This window comes from Odontesthes bonariensis, chromosome 5, assembly GCF_027942865.1.
Source record: "Odontesthes bonariensis isolate fOdoBon6 chromosome 5, fOdoBon6.hap1, whole genome shotgun sequence".
NCBI classification, from domain to species: Eukaryota; Metazoa; Chordata; class Actinopteri; order Atheriniformes; family Atherinopsidae; genus Odontesthes; species Odontesthes bonariensis.
The window spans coordinates 26003255-26017869 of NC_134510.1; the positions used below are offsets into that span (position 1 = coordinate 26003255).

Sequence of the window (14615 nt, forward strand, 5' to 3'; positions counted from 1 at the left end):
GGAAACAACCTGATGATGACCAAGAAGTGTCTGTAAAAAGCAGGGCTTTTACAAGGTGAAAATGTTCTGGCCACACACTTACCTGTGCATGTATCAGCGCGGTTACATTAAAGATTGTAATTTTCCACTGTGACATGTTTGAGTTCACAGTTAAAGTGAGGACCTATATTTGTCCCCACATCAGGTGTGCATTGTCTCTGTCTCACACACATACGCATTGACAAACATCCTGTGGTGTTTATCTGTGGCAGGCTGATGCTATACCAACATTGTCTGAGGTTAGCAGGGGGAGAGATTCGCACTGCGGAAAGCGTGAGGGCTGCTAACCATATTAAGGTTAGCCTCAAGCAGGGGGCTGTGTGCATTTAAACTGCCAGTCACCTGCAAACCGCACACATGCTCGAGTCAGAATACCTTTGGACATGTTTAATCCATTGTGCTACAATCTGTATGCAAGTGTAGAATATTAAACTGGATTTTAACCGGTGCAATTTTGATTAAATATTTTTAATGATGCAGTTTTTGTTTTTTTAGGGGTGCAACAAACATTTATTTTCAATAGAAGTTAGTCTACATGGATTTCATGTACTGTCACACTGAAGCTAGAAGGCGCTTCTTACTTTTAGGAGTTTTACTTGACAAGTAGTGGAATAAATCAGTTATTTCCAATTAGTTTTATAGGTTTCAGCATCGCAACTAACATTTTGAGAACTAGAAACACTACTGTTATCAAAAATAAAAAATGCAAGAACTTCTGAGTCATTAATGTCAACTTTCTGCTAAAATAAAACAAAGAAAACTGCAAGAAGTCAGCAATCAGATGCTGTTTTTTTGCGAACTCATAGCCCACGATCTGTACATCCGAAGTTGAACGGCGACAGTAGTGCAGAGATAAAAGCAGATTAATTCTGCAGATTCACATAAACCACACATACTTCCTATACAGTAACTGTACAAACACCTACACATCTGGATGGTTTCACATACAGATGCACTCAGTCGTAGACATACCAGCTGCAGTGTTGAAATGTTTGAGAAAGACCCACACAGACACGCTTTATGAAAACACGCTTTACTCAAACATTTTTTTAATTCATCACACATATTCAGAGTGCATTCGAAACAATGTGTTTTTTTAATTAAAAATGGAGATATGAAATTCTAAATGAAAAGGTGATAAAAACTACTTTAACTAAGCAGAATAAATGCAACACATAAAATACATCAAATAAATACTTGAATAAATAAGAAAATTCCTTGAATTGTTAACTTAAACAACCGGACATGCAGCAGAAACGGCATCATCACACTCAAGATCCCGTGTTTGCACTTACTGTGTGTCATCAATCCATCATCACTCATTCACAAGTCTTTGTAGAACACCTTAGTGAGGGGGTAACCCATAAAGCCTCTCTCTGGACTGTCTTTATCAATCTCATCACTATCTTCTTCATTAGTCCCCTCCCCCAGCTGCTGATAGCCCATTTTTCTGAAGAAGACTTCGCCCACCTTGGACGGGTAGGGGGTGTGTGCGTATGCTCTGCGTGCGCCGGTCTCCTTCTCCCTCTGCTCCAGACTCTGGACGAGCAGCCGGCCCAGGCCCTCCCTGCGGTACCAGCAGCCCGTCACCAGCCTGCAGATCCTCCTGATGCCTGCTCGTCTCTCACCCTCCCGGAAGATGCAGCCCACGATCTCCCCCTCGCAGTCTGCCACCCACACCTGCCCTGCTGCCTGTTCCCTCTCCGGGGTGATCTTCTCAGATGACATCTCTTTGTCGTTGTGTTTGGGTCCAATTCTGCGCCTTGGCTGAGAAGAAGGGTTCACATGAAATGGGTGCAACATTAGTTACAAACTATTTATTTCCAGCAGACAAACCGACAAACCTTTTTTGTCCCTGGTGTCTTTCCGCTGATCCTGCAGTAAGGATTCTGCAGTGTCTCATCTTGTGTTCCTCTGAAGCTGCTGCCCACGTAGTCCCAGTAGGGGCGGCTGCTGCCCAGAACCCCTGTTGACCGTGGCATGGTGATCTTTAGAAAGACAATCAGCAGGAAGACAGGGATAGCCAGAGCCAGGATAAAGGAGTGGACAAGGCAGCGCAGCATGGAGGAGAGAACAGCCAGGATGAAAAGGCAGAGCGGACGAGTGAGGATGTGTAGGATGAGACGGTTCTCCGTGCCCTCGCAGCCCTCCTGGAAGGAAACTGCAGCAAGTTAACAAAGAAAAACCTGCGGGGTTAGGAACGTGTTCCCCAAACTTGGTGAAAGCTGCCAGCACAAACCTTGATGAGGGCTTTGACCATCTCAATGTCGTCCTCCTTCATCCTCCTAATCACCACCTGGTCCAGCTCCAGCCTCACCATGTTTAGGCTCTGTGCTCCAACAGCTTCACCACTGTTTCTCCACACCTAATGAGTGCAACATCCACTCTGCCTGAGCAGAGAGCCTAAAACAGACTGTAGAGAAGAGTGCATGGTAGGAGGCTGTGTTTTGGGGTTCACTTGATCAAATTGATACTAAAACGTCTCTTTACCTGACACTACACTGACGGCGCTTTACTGTTTTATTAACTACACTAACATGTTGTCCCAGCCGTATGGCACAATATGCACAACACTCCACCTACAGTGATCCAATAATGTTGCAATGCAACATCACAAATCCGCTGGTCTCAAACAACAAAGACAAAAGTGGATTATGGAGGGATTACCAGAATGTATGTCACACCATTAATGTGCAGTTGAACACAGTTCGAGCTTTCGTCTTCTCGTTTCACAGCTATCATCAAAAGGTACAGTCGAAAGGGTTCAAATCCTTATATGGTTATTACGAAGTGCTGCGGGCACGACCCACATGAAGCCAGCTGCAGCTCTGAGCCTCAGCTCCGCTTACCTTCTGCACCGCGCAGCTCAAACCAAGCTCAAAGACGGGAAACACACGCTGCGTGTGTGCGTGTTTTCTGTTTGTCTGGAGTCCTTGTGGGTTTGATTTAATGACCACAATGTCGCTCCTTGCGGAAGGGGTGGAATTCAGAGCACCAACTCACACTGTTTTATGCTCCGTTGCACGTTGACGTTGTGTCGATCTACGCCATTTGCGTACGTACAAACCTCACCGCGCAAACGCAACGGGAATAACCGACAGCGCTCCGTACGCGCGTGGCCAAAGGTGGAGGTAGTATTTAAAATTTTATTCTAGCACAAAATATATACGTAAAGCTGACAAATACAATTACAAATAGTTTCAAATGTATATAAAAAAACTTTATTGTTACCTTTTACATAAAAAAGACCCATTATATAAAAAGAACCGTTTCAAAATACTTTTTTGCCCATCAAACCACTGCCAACTCTATGACTGTTTACAAGGCCAACTAATCTCTTTTTGTACCAAACAAAATCAAATGTAGTTAGTTTCAGTGCAAAAATCAATGCCACACAACCGAGACACGACAAAGAAATCTCAGCCGCTGCCTTTGTTGATGTGAACCTGTTTGCAGATTGACTGAATACCACTGGATTTCAGGCCAATCTATCTGTGCAAGTCAAAAGAGACATTTTCTGTCTGAATGCAAGCAGAGAATAATGCTGCATTTGCAGGCAACTGGGAGTTCAGAATTTCTGGTTGGAGAAAAAAATAAATCAATTGCCACAAGCACTTATAGTTCATATTCTGTAACTCTGGTGAGGTTTCTCATCCCAGAGGCAGCTTCCACAGTAAACAAAGCCAAAAACAACAAAAGCTATTAAGAGATTTATTAATAATTAGTTACTATTAACATCGTGAGGAAAGTAGGCCATGTACAACATTTATTCACAAAATCATATTAACTTCATAAACCGCCAATGACAATATAATTTAACTAATATATTTAGGAATACTCTGACGCCCATGTACAGCCTATTTGAATGTATAACATTTCTAATAAGTGGCACCATGGCATTAAAACACAATATTCATCTAACAGCATGTTCTTTCTCTCTTTTAGGAGAACTCACATGACTAAAGTGCTACCAAACAGCCCACAAAGTGAGGCATTCACTTCCTTGCTAACACAGTTCTCAGTTAGAGAACTGTCTCTTAAGAATCAGATATAGTGCCATTGTTTTTTGTGTCTTCAGACGAGATTTCTGCATCTGCGCTGTCCGCAGAGTTGTCTTCCTTCGGAGATTTTTCCTTCGCATCTGCTGTTCCACTATCATATTTCACTTCACTGCTTTGGGAGATCTCCCCCTCCCCTCCCCTCTCCATTCTACCTTCTCTTAAGCTACTGGTGCTGACCTCAATTATCACAATTTCATCTCCATTTTGCAGCTGAAATATACCTCCCATGTCTCCCTCGTCTTCAGAGACTGCGCCACTCGCAGCAGTGCAACCTGCCCCCTCCTCTCCCATCATTCCTCCTTCACCTTCAATCAGCGCTATCATCTGCATGCCCTCCTCGGCTTCCTGCTCCATCTTGATCTCACCCCCAAGTTCAAACACTACCTCCTGCCCATCAAGGGGCACTAAATTTTGGTTGGGTGCACAGGAAAGCTGCAGGCTGTTGTCTTGCCCTTGGCTGAAGGAAGCACTGGATGCACCACTGTCCTGTGCCTCAGTGTGGAAATGAAGAACGTATGACTCTTCCTGAGTGCCCTCTTCACCCGCCTGTCTCTCACCCTGCTTTTCTCCACCCCATTCATGCAGAAGTGACATCATCCCTCCTTTATCTCCCCCCTTTTCTTCTTCACCTTGCCCACCCGTGTTAAACTGCAACAAAAGCGACTTTCCCTCTCCACCCATTTCGCCATCACCTGCTTCGCCAGATGCATTCCCCTCAAACTGCAACACGTATGACTCCCCACACTCCCCCATTGTCCTCCCCTCCTTTCCTTGTTCTTTATTATCAAAACACAAGACAAATTGTTTCCCTGTTGTAGTTTCCCCACTTCTCACTTGCTCCACAAAGGATTGAGGTTGCCTAACTGGAGGAGCAGAAACAGGAGTAGAGACTGATGCTGTGGCTACTGTGGTGGCTGGCGTAACCATGGAAACAGCTGGAGGGGGTCCTGAGGTGTCCACTGTGGGCGCTACAGTGGTGGAGGATGAAGGCATCTGGACAGTAGAAGAAGATGTTGACAGGGAACAGGAGGAAACGGTGGACAGAGAAGATGACACTGTGGCGGCGTTAGCAGTCTGGGCGCCACTCGTCGCACAACAGTTTGTTGCTGGAAAAGCTGCGGCCTGACTGACAGGAGCTGTTGCAGCTTGCTGAAGAGCAGCTTTTGGTTTGCGCCCCCGTCGGCCCCGTGCTGTCCGTGTGCTCTTCCCTAATATGGGCTTGGTAAGCAGGGAGCTGGCTGAGATGTTGTGAGCTGGCGTGGCAACAGGAGTGTGAGCATTATTACTGTTAGTAATTATGATCCTGGTCTGCTGTTGTTGCTGGGATACGGAGGGAAACTGGGGTATGTGAGTTTGTGTTTGGTTGAGGACGGGCTGGAATGCGTGGATCGTCTGAAGCACAGGCAGGGACTGAGGCTCCGGAGCCGGTGGAGGGTTGTTTGCTGTGGGGAAGAGAATCAAACTGGACTGGCTGCCATTATTGGAAGGACACTGCAGCAGCAGATAGTTTTGTGACTGGGACGGAGGTGGTGGTGGAGGAGGAGGAGGAGGGGGAACTGGTGTAGGAGTTGACAGAGGAATAAGCTGCAGGCCGCTGGCTGTCTGAATCATAAAGTAGTTCTGGGAGGTGTTTGGGGGAATATTAAGTGCTGGCTGGGACACAATCAGACTGCCACTGTTTCCTGAGGCTTCCAGGGTGATGGGGTTTAGCAGGGTAGTGGTGGCGGTCATGCCTGCCACATTGGCTTTCACAGCCACGCCTTCTTTTCCTCCACCACCAGGGCAAGGAAGGGAAACGCCACTGCCGTGGGTGCGAATGTGTCTCTGCAAGTAAGAGTGCATGACGAACTCCTTGGAGCAGTACGGGCATTTGTAGTCCTTGAGTGAAGAGTGTGTGCGAAGGTGGAGCTGAAGGTTGGAGGAGTGTGTAAAACTTTTACTGCAGCGTGTGCACTGAAAAGGTCTCTCGCCAGAATGGGTACGTTCATGCTGCTCTCAGAGAAATAATAACAAGAGAAGAAGGAGGAAGCATTAAGTAAACGCGTTATGAGATCACACACGTCTGTTAGGTTTAAATGAATGAGAGCCTGTACTGACCTGCTTGAGATTCGACGTCTGGGAGAAAGACTTGGAGCAGATGGAGCACGTATGAGGCCGCAGACCAGAATGCATCTGACTGTGTCGACGCAGGCAGCTCGTGTTCTTGAAGGACTTGCCGCACTCTTTACACACATAAGGCCTCTCACCCGTGTGCTGCCGCAGGTGATACTGGTAGTGGGAGCTCCATTTAAAAGTAAGAGGGCAGTGAGGACACTGGAAGGCCCGTACTCCTGTATGTACCTGGGTGCGAGAACCATTGAAGAAAAAAAAAAAAAAAAAAAAAAAAAAAAAAAGGGATTCATTTACTGTTATTCTACGTCTCTTCAAGCTTAACTGTAGAACTGATATTAAAACTAGAATTACAGTCCTGTGGTTGTAGTCTTCCATCAACTAGTCAGGCTGCACACCCAAAGACTGCTCACTTTTTTTGTTAGGGGAGGTAATATTTTGGGCAGCAAACTTTAAATGTCAGGCTGCAGTGATTGAATGGGTATGACACTGGACTCATGACCAAAAGGCTGAGTGAGTTATCAATTACTAAGTCTAAAGCCTACAAGAAGATAGACACAGAAGAGCTATATAACAACCAACTTTAGCGTAAAGAATTCAGTATCTGGTAAAATACTGCCATAATTCCTCCCTCCATAACTGAGTTAGGGTGCTAAATAACAGGGAAAGAAAGCATTTTTGCAGAACAATAATGTCACAATGAAGGTGACCTCTGGCCTGTAGGTACCGCCTCAGTATTTTGTCTTTTTATACAGTATATTGGCGAGAAGGTTTGTTAATCTCATAATAATTTGGTTTTTTTTGTTAATAAAACTGATTGTGTGTGTTTAATTTGCTCCATAATAAACTAAATACAGCACCTGAGTGGCAGTCAGTGTACAGAAACAATGCTTGAACAAGGACTGTTGGAACTGAATCTTTGTGGAATCATACCCTCTTCCTGGGACAACAGGGCGTGTTTTAGTCTGTATAACGGGTTTGGGAATTAAACTTGCAATTCAGTTCTGTGTAACGGAGCAGTGAGCCTTACTCGCTGATGGATGGAGAGCAGTGATGACCTCTTGAAGCTCTTTCCACACTCTGTGCAGCGGTAGGGCCTTTCCCCAGTGTGATCCCTCATGTGGTACTTCAGCCCTGATGAACCTTTGAAGGCTTTTCCACATTCTGAACAGCGGTACGGCCTCTCTGTACCAAAACAAGACATTTTAAGAGTAGAAAGAGTCAAAGATAAGTGAAAAAAAAATAAAAAAGATCAAGATCCCTGGTTGCAATAACTACAACCATTCTGATTCTGAATGGCTCACTTTGAGGGAGTGAAAGGATTACAATTTCAAGTGTAGTTCCTATTGTAAATGTCAGTGTGCAGAAGTGTGTCTGATCTGCTTTCTGTGGAAATATCTTTACCTCCAGCAGGGGTGCTTTTGCTGGTTCCTGCCTTTTTGTGGGATTTGGTCGACTTGGCCGGCTGTTCCTCTTGTTCCTCGCCGACAGCAATGATGTCGACATGCATCTCCCTCTGGCCCTCCTGCTGCTTGTCGGCCTGGCCTGGAGAGGAGGGCATGGGGAGAGACAGGGAAAGGGACGGAGGGCATACTATCTCGGCCTCTGCCTCAGCCAGGAGGCGCTGCTCTGGGGTGTGGGAGTGTTGGTGGGTGAGAAGCGAGGAGAGAAGAGGAAAGGAGCGGTCACAGGCAGAGCAGCTGAACTGGGAGCGGGACTGCGATGAAAGAGAGTGCATCTGTGGAAACAAAAGACAAACACATTAGATGAAGTTTATTTTAGTTTCCAATTTGCAGTGCTTTAATCTATTTGCGCGTAGGCAGTGTATCGGCTCTAACAGCCGTTCTCACCAGTGAAACATGTCTGTTGAGGCCTCCACTGGTCTTAAAGGTCTTATTGCAGTAGCCACATGACAGCCCTGCCCATGTGGTTCTGGCCTCTGGCTGAACGGCCTCAGAACTCTGAGTCACCTCGGTGAAGCTCTGTAACAGGTCAAACTGGGCCTGGGTGGTGCCCACATTCTGAGGAAAAACCAAAGGAAGCCAAAGAAAGTGAGATACATCAAAAATATAGATCCTAAACCCAAACTCATTGGGCTGAATTCTTTCAGATGAAGTTATACATGGCACAACAAAACCAATCTGACAGATTTAATTGACTTTTTTTGTTTTGACTTATCTTTTTTACTGCTTATTGCAGTTTTTTTTTTTTTTTTTTTTCTCAGAAAGCTTTGTTGACCAAAAAGCTACACAGCAAGATAAAGCGCCCATCCCTGATCACGTCTACTAACCTCTTATTGGTCAAATGCTTCTCTACCTTTGGTTAAAAGCCATCAAAGGGCACACTCTAAGCTCTATCTAAAAGAGACAAATTTCTGAAAAAGAAAACCTGTTCTGTGCTTCGGAGCACTGCTGTGGGTGTCTAAAGTTCTAGCAAACTCAGAAGCTTCCCCGGCACTAAGTTTGTTACATCCTAGGTTTGAAAAGCGGCTCCGACTTGCTGTAGATATCTGTCAGTTTCCTTTATCTTTATCTTCAATCAACTTAGCAAGTTAAAATCCTGCTGCATAAACTGAGCCTCGGAAGTAGGAAGTTGAACTCTTTATCTCTTGCTTTTTGTTTTTCTATAAACAAATTCTCTTCTGCAGTTACATGGTTTCCCAGCCTTGGTCCTCGAGGCACACACCACTGCATGTTTTTAAGGTATCCTTGATCCAGCACATCTGATTCAAATAAATGGGTGAGCTTGTCAGCTCTTTAAGCTCTGGAGAAGGACGTTGAAGACCCATTCAGCATTGACTAAACTGTGTCACCGATGTAGAGTAGAGTAGAGTACCATTTATTAATCCCGAAGGAAATTAAGGTGTCCAGTAGCATATACACATATAAACATATACACAAGGCACTATACACAACATGTAAAATAAATGAGATAATAAGACTCTTCCAGTTCTTTGTATAATATCTTATATTTCGATTAGGAAATCTGACTTCTTTTAGGAGTTATATATTCCTTGTCAGATGATGGAAATTCCAATTTTCCATTTGTAATGGAATGCATCATTTACAACAGAATGCATCATTTGCGGGGCCACCACTGCTAAATTAAACTTGTTAACTTCTGTGACAAAAAGCTGCCAATAAAAGCAACAGTTCTTAAGATTAGCCTCTAAAAACCTAAACCAAACACGGACAAATGGACCAACAGCAAAGTCCAGCGTTTATGGAGCCAAAACATGACGATGGAATTACTGATTGTACTAATAAACCTGTCGTCCGACTGTTACATTCTGTGGTGACGTGCTTTAGAAACCTGGGCCAGTTCAATGTATGGAAAGCTATCTGTGTTCTGTCTTACACTGATAATGTGGGTCAAGGGTTATTGAGGAGCACAAATCTAAAAAAAAGACTTTTGGTGAAGAGTGGAGTGAAGTGAGTGGGTCACTGTCTCACCTCCCCAAAACAGGTCAGTGTAAATAGAGGTGAAAATGTAAGTATTTTATTTTATTGTGGGGTGGGGGGTCAATTCACACTTACTGCATTGTTTCCATCTGGTACCTCTGTCAAACCAAGGAGCACCTCTGTCGTCTGTCCACTTTCAGACACAGTGGTCGTCTCCACCACCTCCTCAAAGTCGGCCAGCAGGTGCCCAGCTCCCACAAGCCCATCTCCAACCTCCATCCCTGTACTGTGCCCTGCCTCTCCACTGGCCCCATGCTCCTCTGGAGCCATGTGGATGGCCTGGTGCTCCTCCAGCTCTGTCCGTGTGCCAAAGGTTTGGCTGCAGCTGCCACAGCTGTACAGCAGCACACTGGCCCCGGTGTCAGTGCTCAGGTGAACCTCTGTCCCAATGGCCCTGGATGTGCACACATTCTCCCCAGAAGCAGTGAGGGTGAGCAGGCTTGGATTCTGACCAGAGGTGGTTGACAGGAACACTTCTTCCATCCCCACCCCGACTCCATCAGTTCCTTCCTGGCTCACAAATCCTACCATGTCTGTCAACATTGACGATGTCACTTCCTCTGCCCCGACCACCACCTCCACTACCTCATTTCCTTTCCTTCCATCCTCTCCCTTCTTTCCCTCCTTCCCTCCTGCGTTGAGGTTGGAGTGGGAGTTCTTGTGCAGAGCCAAGTTTGATGAATGCGTGAAGCTTCGTCCACACTCGCCGCAGATGTACGGCCTCTCGCCTGTGTGTATCCTCATGTGCTGCCTCAGGTTGGTAGACTGAGTGAAGGATTTACTACACACCGTGCACGTGTAAGGCTTGAGACCAAGATGGACATTCTTGTGTCGCCGTAGGCTGCTTGAGTTCTTGAAAGCCTTCGGGCAAGCGTCACACGGGTACGGGCACTCTCCAGTGTGCTGGCGTAGGTGATACTGGTAGTGAGAGCTCCATTTGAAAGTCAGGGGGCAATAGGGGCACAAGAAGGTACGGAGGCCAGTGTGGACACTCTGATGGACCTGAGTAAAGACAGACATGGTGAAATCTCTCTCCCTCTCTCATTTGGATGCATATTATTTCCCTTATTAAAATAACTTGGTGTGATATCTGACCTGGAGAAGAGATGAGCGTTTGAAGGCTTTGCCACAATCGTTGCATTTATAAGGCTTTTCCCCGGAGTGAGACCTGCAAAATGAAAGCAACTATTCAGGACAACAGTAGTTTATTATAATAATAATAATAATAATAATAATAATAATAATAACAACTTGGACTTATATAGCGCCTTTCAAGGTACCCAAGGTCGCTTAAAAAAAGAAAAGAAGGGGGAAGGGTAGGGCCGGAGGGGTGGGTTTAAGAAGAGTAGGACATGGAGAAGAGATGTGTTTTTAGATTATTTTTGAACTGTAGTAGAGAGGGGGCAGAACGGATGTGAAGTGGCAGATTGTTCCATAGGGTAGGGGCAGTTGAACAGAAGGCCCTATCTCCACATGTTTTAAGTCTGGTACGAGGAACGGAAAGTAGGTCCTTGTCTGAGGAGCGCAGATGCCGCGACTGGGAGTAGGGGTGGAGGAGATCAGAGATGTACTTAGGTGCAAGTGAGTGGAGAGATTTGTAGGTCAAGAGAAGGATTTTATAGGTGATGCGTGCTTTGACTGGGAGCGATGTGCTGCCAGGGCTTGGAGTGAGTTATGGATAATCATTATAAATGTGAAATATAACCATTGAGGACACATAATGCAAAACCTTTGCAGAACTGTGCAAAAGTCTAGAGAGCCACCCCTCATTTCTTTATATTTTACTTCCACGGAGCCAGACTTTCTTATAATCTTTTAAAGTGAACTGAAGCAATAGTTCTCCGGGCTTTCGAAGGTCTGTCAACAGTTTGTCTTTGGACATCAGCTGCTTTTGCCCTCATTTTCAGTCCAGTCCTTCTACGTGAGGATTTTTTTTTTCTTTTTTCTTTGTTAAGTCACTTAACACTGACCTGTGAACCATTTAAGCACAAAAAGGCACCTTACTCAAGACATGAGTCAGTGATTTGTCCAGACACAGCAGAAAACGTAGCAAAGGGCCTAATTCAAATTGGATCTTTGGGCTCTTTGTTAGTAGCAGCCTGTCAAACATAATTTTGTTCCACTTTCTTCAAGATAGAATAAGACAGCTTTATTCATACCCATAGGGGAAACTCATTCGCACCAGTCCAGATCAAACAAGCACAGCACAGACAATATAACGCACAAAAACAGCTGGCAGCAAATAAGTACAATAGCATAATACTGAGATGCAATTCCAGTCATGATTAGTGTCCAAAAATTATTCCAGTTGCTAAACATGTTGGAAATAAAATCTAACCGCTGCTGTAACGGAAGACCTTCTAATCCATTATGTGGAGCACTGAGGCATCAGCAGCCTTTCTCTGAAAGAGCTGCACAGACCATTAAAAACATGATAAAGAGGGTGGCTTTTAAGATGCATAACAGTCTGCCCCTTGCCCCACAGAGCCAGCCTCATCAATCAACTTGATGATCAACTATTACATTAACTGTAAACTTGGATGGATCAACTGAAGGACATCACTTTCAGATGCCGTTCACCTGCTGTAGATAGTGTTTCAGGCCTGACACTTGTCCAGTTTCCTCAAATATTTGAAGGACATGCTGCACATGTTGAGATGTGCCAAGTTTTCAGCTAATAGCTTTTTGGGAGTCCCCTTGTTGGTGCAAATATACTATTCTTTTGGTAGATACAGCTAAATGAATGTGCCTTTAACTGTCTTTGGAACAGGCTGCTAGTAACAAAGTGCCTAAAGATACAAATTAAAACTGGTTCTTTGCTAAGTTTGGTGTTATTTGGTGTTATTTATATATATATATATATATAGACACAACAGTGGTTGATCTCTTGAGTTAGAAGCCTGCTTTATGTTTGAATTCATAAGTCGCTTCGGTGGCTTAACAAACAAACAGACAAACAAAAAAAACAGTCCTTTGAAAATAGTCCGGCTCAAAGAATGGACTGAAAATTAGTAAAAAAGCAGCCCATGTCCAAAGAAAGCCTGGAAAACTATTGATTAAGACCATTTTAAAATTTTACAAGAAAGTCTGACTCTTCACACTTTGCATTGGTACCAAATACTGCTGTTTTTATAGGAGAAACATCGTTTAACCTTCATTTTGGCCAAACTGAAAAGGTGAAAAATCAAAGTTCTCCTTTTTCTGGCTGGTAATGTGTCCTTATAAAAACACAGGAAAATATGGATTTCAGATTTTTTTTTCCTTCTAAAGCTGGTACTTTTAATTTGACCGCCCACAGAAACATTGGGATAAGTGACAGTAACTTTGAATTTTTACACCTTTGACTGACTCCTACTTAAATGATGGGACGTGGGTGGAAGTTGATTATAGTAGACACAGCAGGATTTAGAGCATTACCTACTATTCACTGTCCAGAGGACGATTGTAAGTTTTGTAAGGCTTTGAACAAGTTTTTAAACATGGGTACCGTTGGTGGTAGAGCAGAGCAGAGGAGCCCTTGAAGGCCTTGGGGCAGAGGTTGCAGCGGTAGGGTCTCTCGTTGTTGTGGCTCCGCTGGTGGTGCGTCAGCCTGGAGGACCACCTGAAGCTCTTGCCACAGTCCAGACACTGGAAGGGATGGTCTGACTGCTCGGGCTGCTGAGCTGGCTCGGACACCGTTGATGTCACCATGTCCAGAACCACCTCCTCTCCGCCTTCCACTACCCCCTTATCTCCCTCCACAAGCTCCACTCTATCCTTGTCGTCGTCGCCATCCTCTCCTGAGCCAAGAAGTGATGGGAAAGGTGAGAGGGAGGCAGTGGACTGAGATGGCAGGAGTTCTGTTTGGACCACCAAGGCCACCGAGTTAGCCATCACCAGATCAATCTGGCGGCAAATGTCCAACTTGCTTGGAAAAGTGATCAGTTGTGGTGGAGCATCATGACTTATCTTTCAACTTTCCTTCATTCTTGTTTTCTTATGAGACTTTGATCACTTCCTTTCCTGTCAGCCACTGGAAACACCAGCTGTCATTCCAAGTAATTGCATCGGGGTAGGTCTAACATCAAGTAAAATGGAAATAAACACGGTGTTATACCTTGGTAACTCCCGGTGAGAGTGCCACCTTTAAATTCGTCCCCTTTCGCCCCTCCCGCCCTCCTGTGCTGGAAGCTGGTCCTCCCTCCCCGCTGTCTTTCCTCAAGCCGTCAGTCCGCGTACAGTACACGGTCTCTATCCGTCCCCGCAGTGCGGTGCTTCATAGCAATCCCCAAACAAAGGCTCCAGCTAAGTTACTCACTACGATACTGTTAAAAGTGTGTCCTAAAGTCGCTGGCCAGCGCTGCAAGTCAGCAGACAACACACACGAACATAATTTCCACTGTATCAACAAAAGCAGTCAGTGGCCTTCTTTTAAAGCTAATTAAGCCCTCCCTAATGTAAAAAAGCTTCGTTAAAATGCTCGCTAAGGAAATGAATACAGGCTGAAGCAGTACTCACCGCTTATCTTAAGCTCACCTTAAAGCTATATTGTGGATATTATGATAAGATATTAGGTACCGCAGTGCTGAAGCACACAACCTTAACAATAAACACAGCACAAACTAACAGCAGTCCTCCACCCGATGCCGCCTTCCAAGAACAGCGACGGCGATTGGCTGCTTGCTCGTCTAGATGAGCAATTACCATTGGCCAACAGCTTAAATAGACAGGTTGACGTTTTTTATTTGACAGAAAATATTGAAAATACCAAAGTTTGGCCAAAATCAGTTTTTAGTGACGTATCCACCCCATCCGCAAAATTTTCTTCGTCAATTTACATATTTTTATACACTATAAATGTATTTGTTTTACTCTGACTCTGTCGCTCAGACTTCTGGGTAACGTAGTACGTTTATGTTCCTGCTCCAACTTCCATCTGTCACTGTTTACATTGCTGGTTATTTAG

The 14615-nt window shown here is 44.8% G+C and overlaps 2 protein-coding genes across 4 annotated transcripts; both read right to left on the bottom strand.

Annotated features, from left to right (window-relative positions):
• Nucleotides 1–1071: 1071 nt before the first annotated feature.
• nat14 (N-acetyltransferase 14 (GCN5-related, putative)) lies at nucleotides 1072–3075 on the bottom strand. The gene is made up of 4 exons (XM_075466698.1): nucleotides 2889–3075; nucleotides 2279–2452; nucleotides 1884–2189; nucleotides 1072–1806 (listed from the first exon to the last, which is right to left on the bottom strand). The coding sequence occupies exons 2-4, from the start codon at nucleotides 2357–2359 to the stop codon at nucleotides 1363–1365; spliced, it is 831 nt and encodes a 276-aa protein (XP_075322813.1). The 5' UTR covers nucleotides 2360–2452; nucleotides 2889–3075; the 3' UTR covers nucleotides 1072–1362.
• Nucleotides 3076–3237: 162 nt separating this feature from the next.
• Nucleotides 3238–14292, bottom strand: znf628 (zinc finger protein 628). 3 transcript variants are annotated; one of them, XM_075465733.1, is made up of 9 exons: nucleotides 14186–14292; nucleotides 13158–13727; nucleotides 10766–10838; nucleotides 9746–10672; nucleotides 8060–8230; nucleotides 7614–7947; nucleotides 7240–7394; nucleotides 6198–6440; nucleotides 3238–6089 (listed from the first exon to the last, which is right to left on the bottom strand). In XM_075465733.1, exons 2-9 carry the CDS (start codon nucleotides 13541–13543, stop codon nucleotides 4077–4079), a joined length of 4302 nt encoding a protein of 1433 aa, XP_075321848.1. In that variant the 5' UTR covers nucleotides 13544–13727; nucleotides 14186–14292; the 3' UTR covers nucleotides 3238–4076. The 3 variants fall into 3 exon arrangements, with proteins under 3 accessions (XP_075321848.1, XP_075321847.1, XP_075321845.1); XM_075465732.1 differs by having other exon boundaries at nucleotides 14168–14292; XM_075465730.1 differs by having other exon boundaries at nucleotides 13158–14292.
• Between the last annotated feature and the right edge of the window lie 323 nt (nucleotides 14293–14615).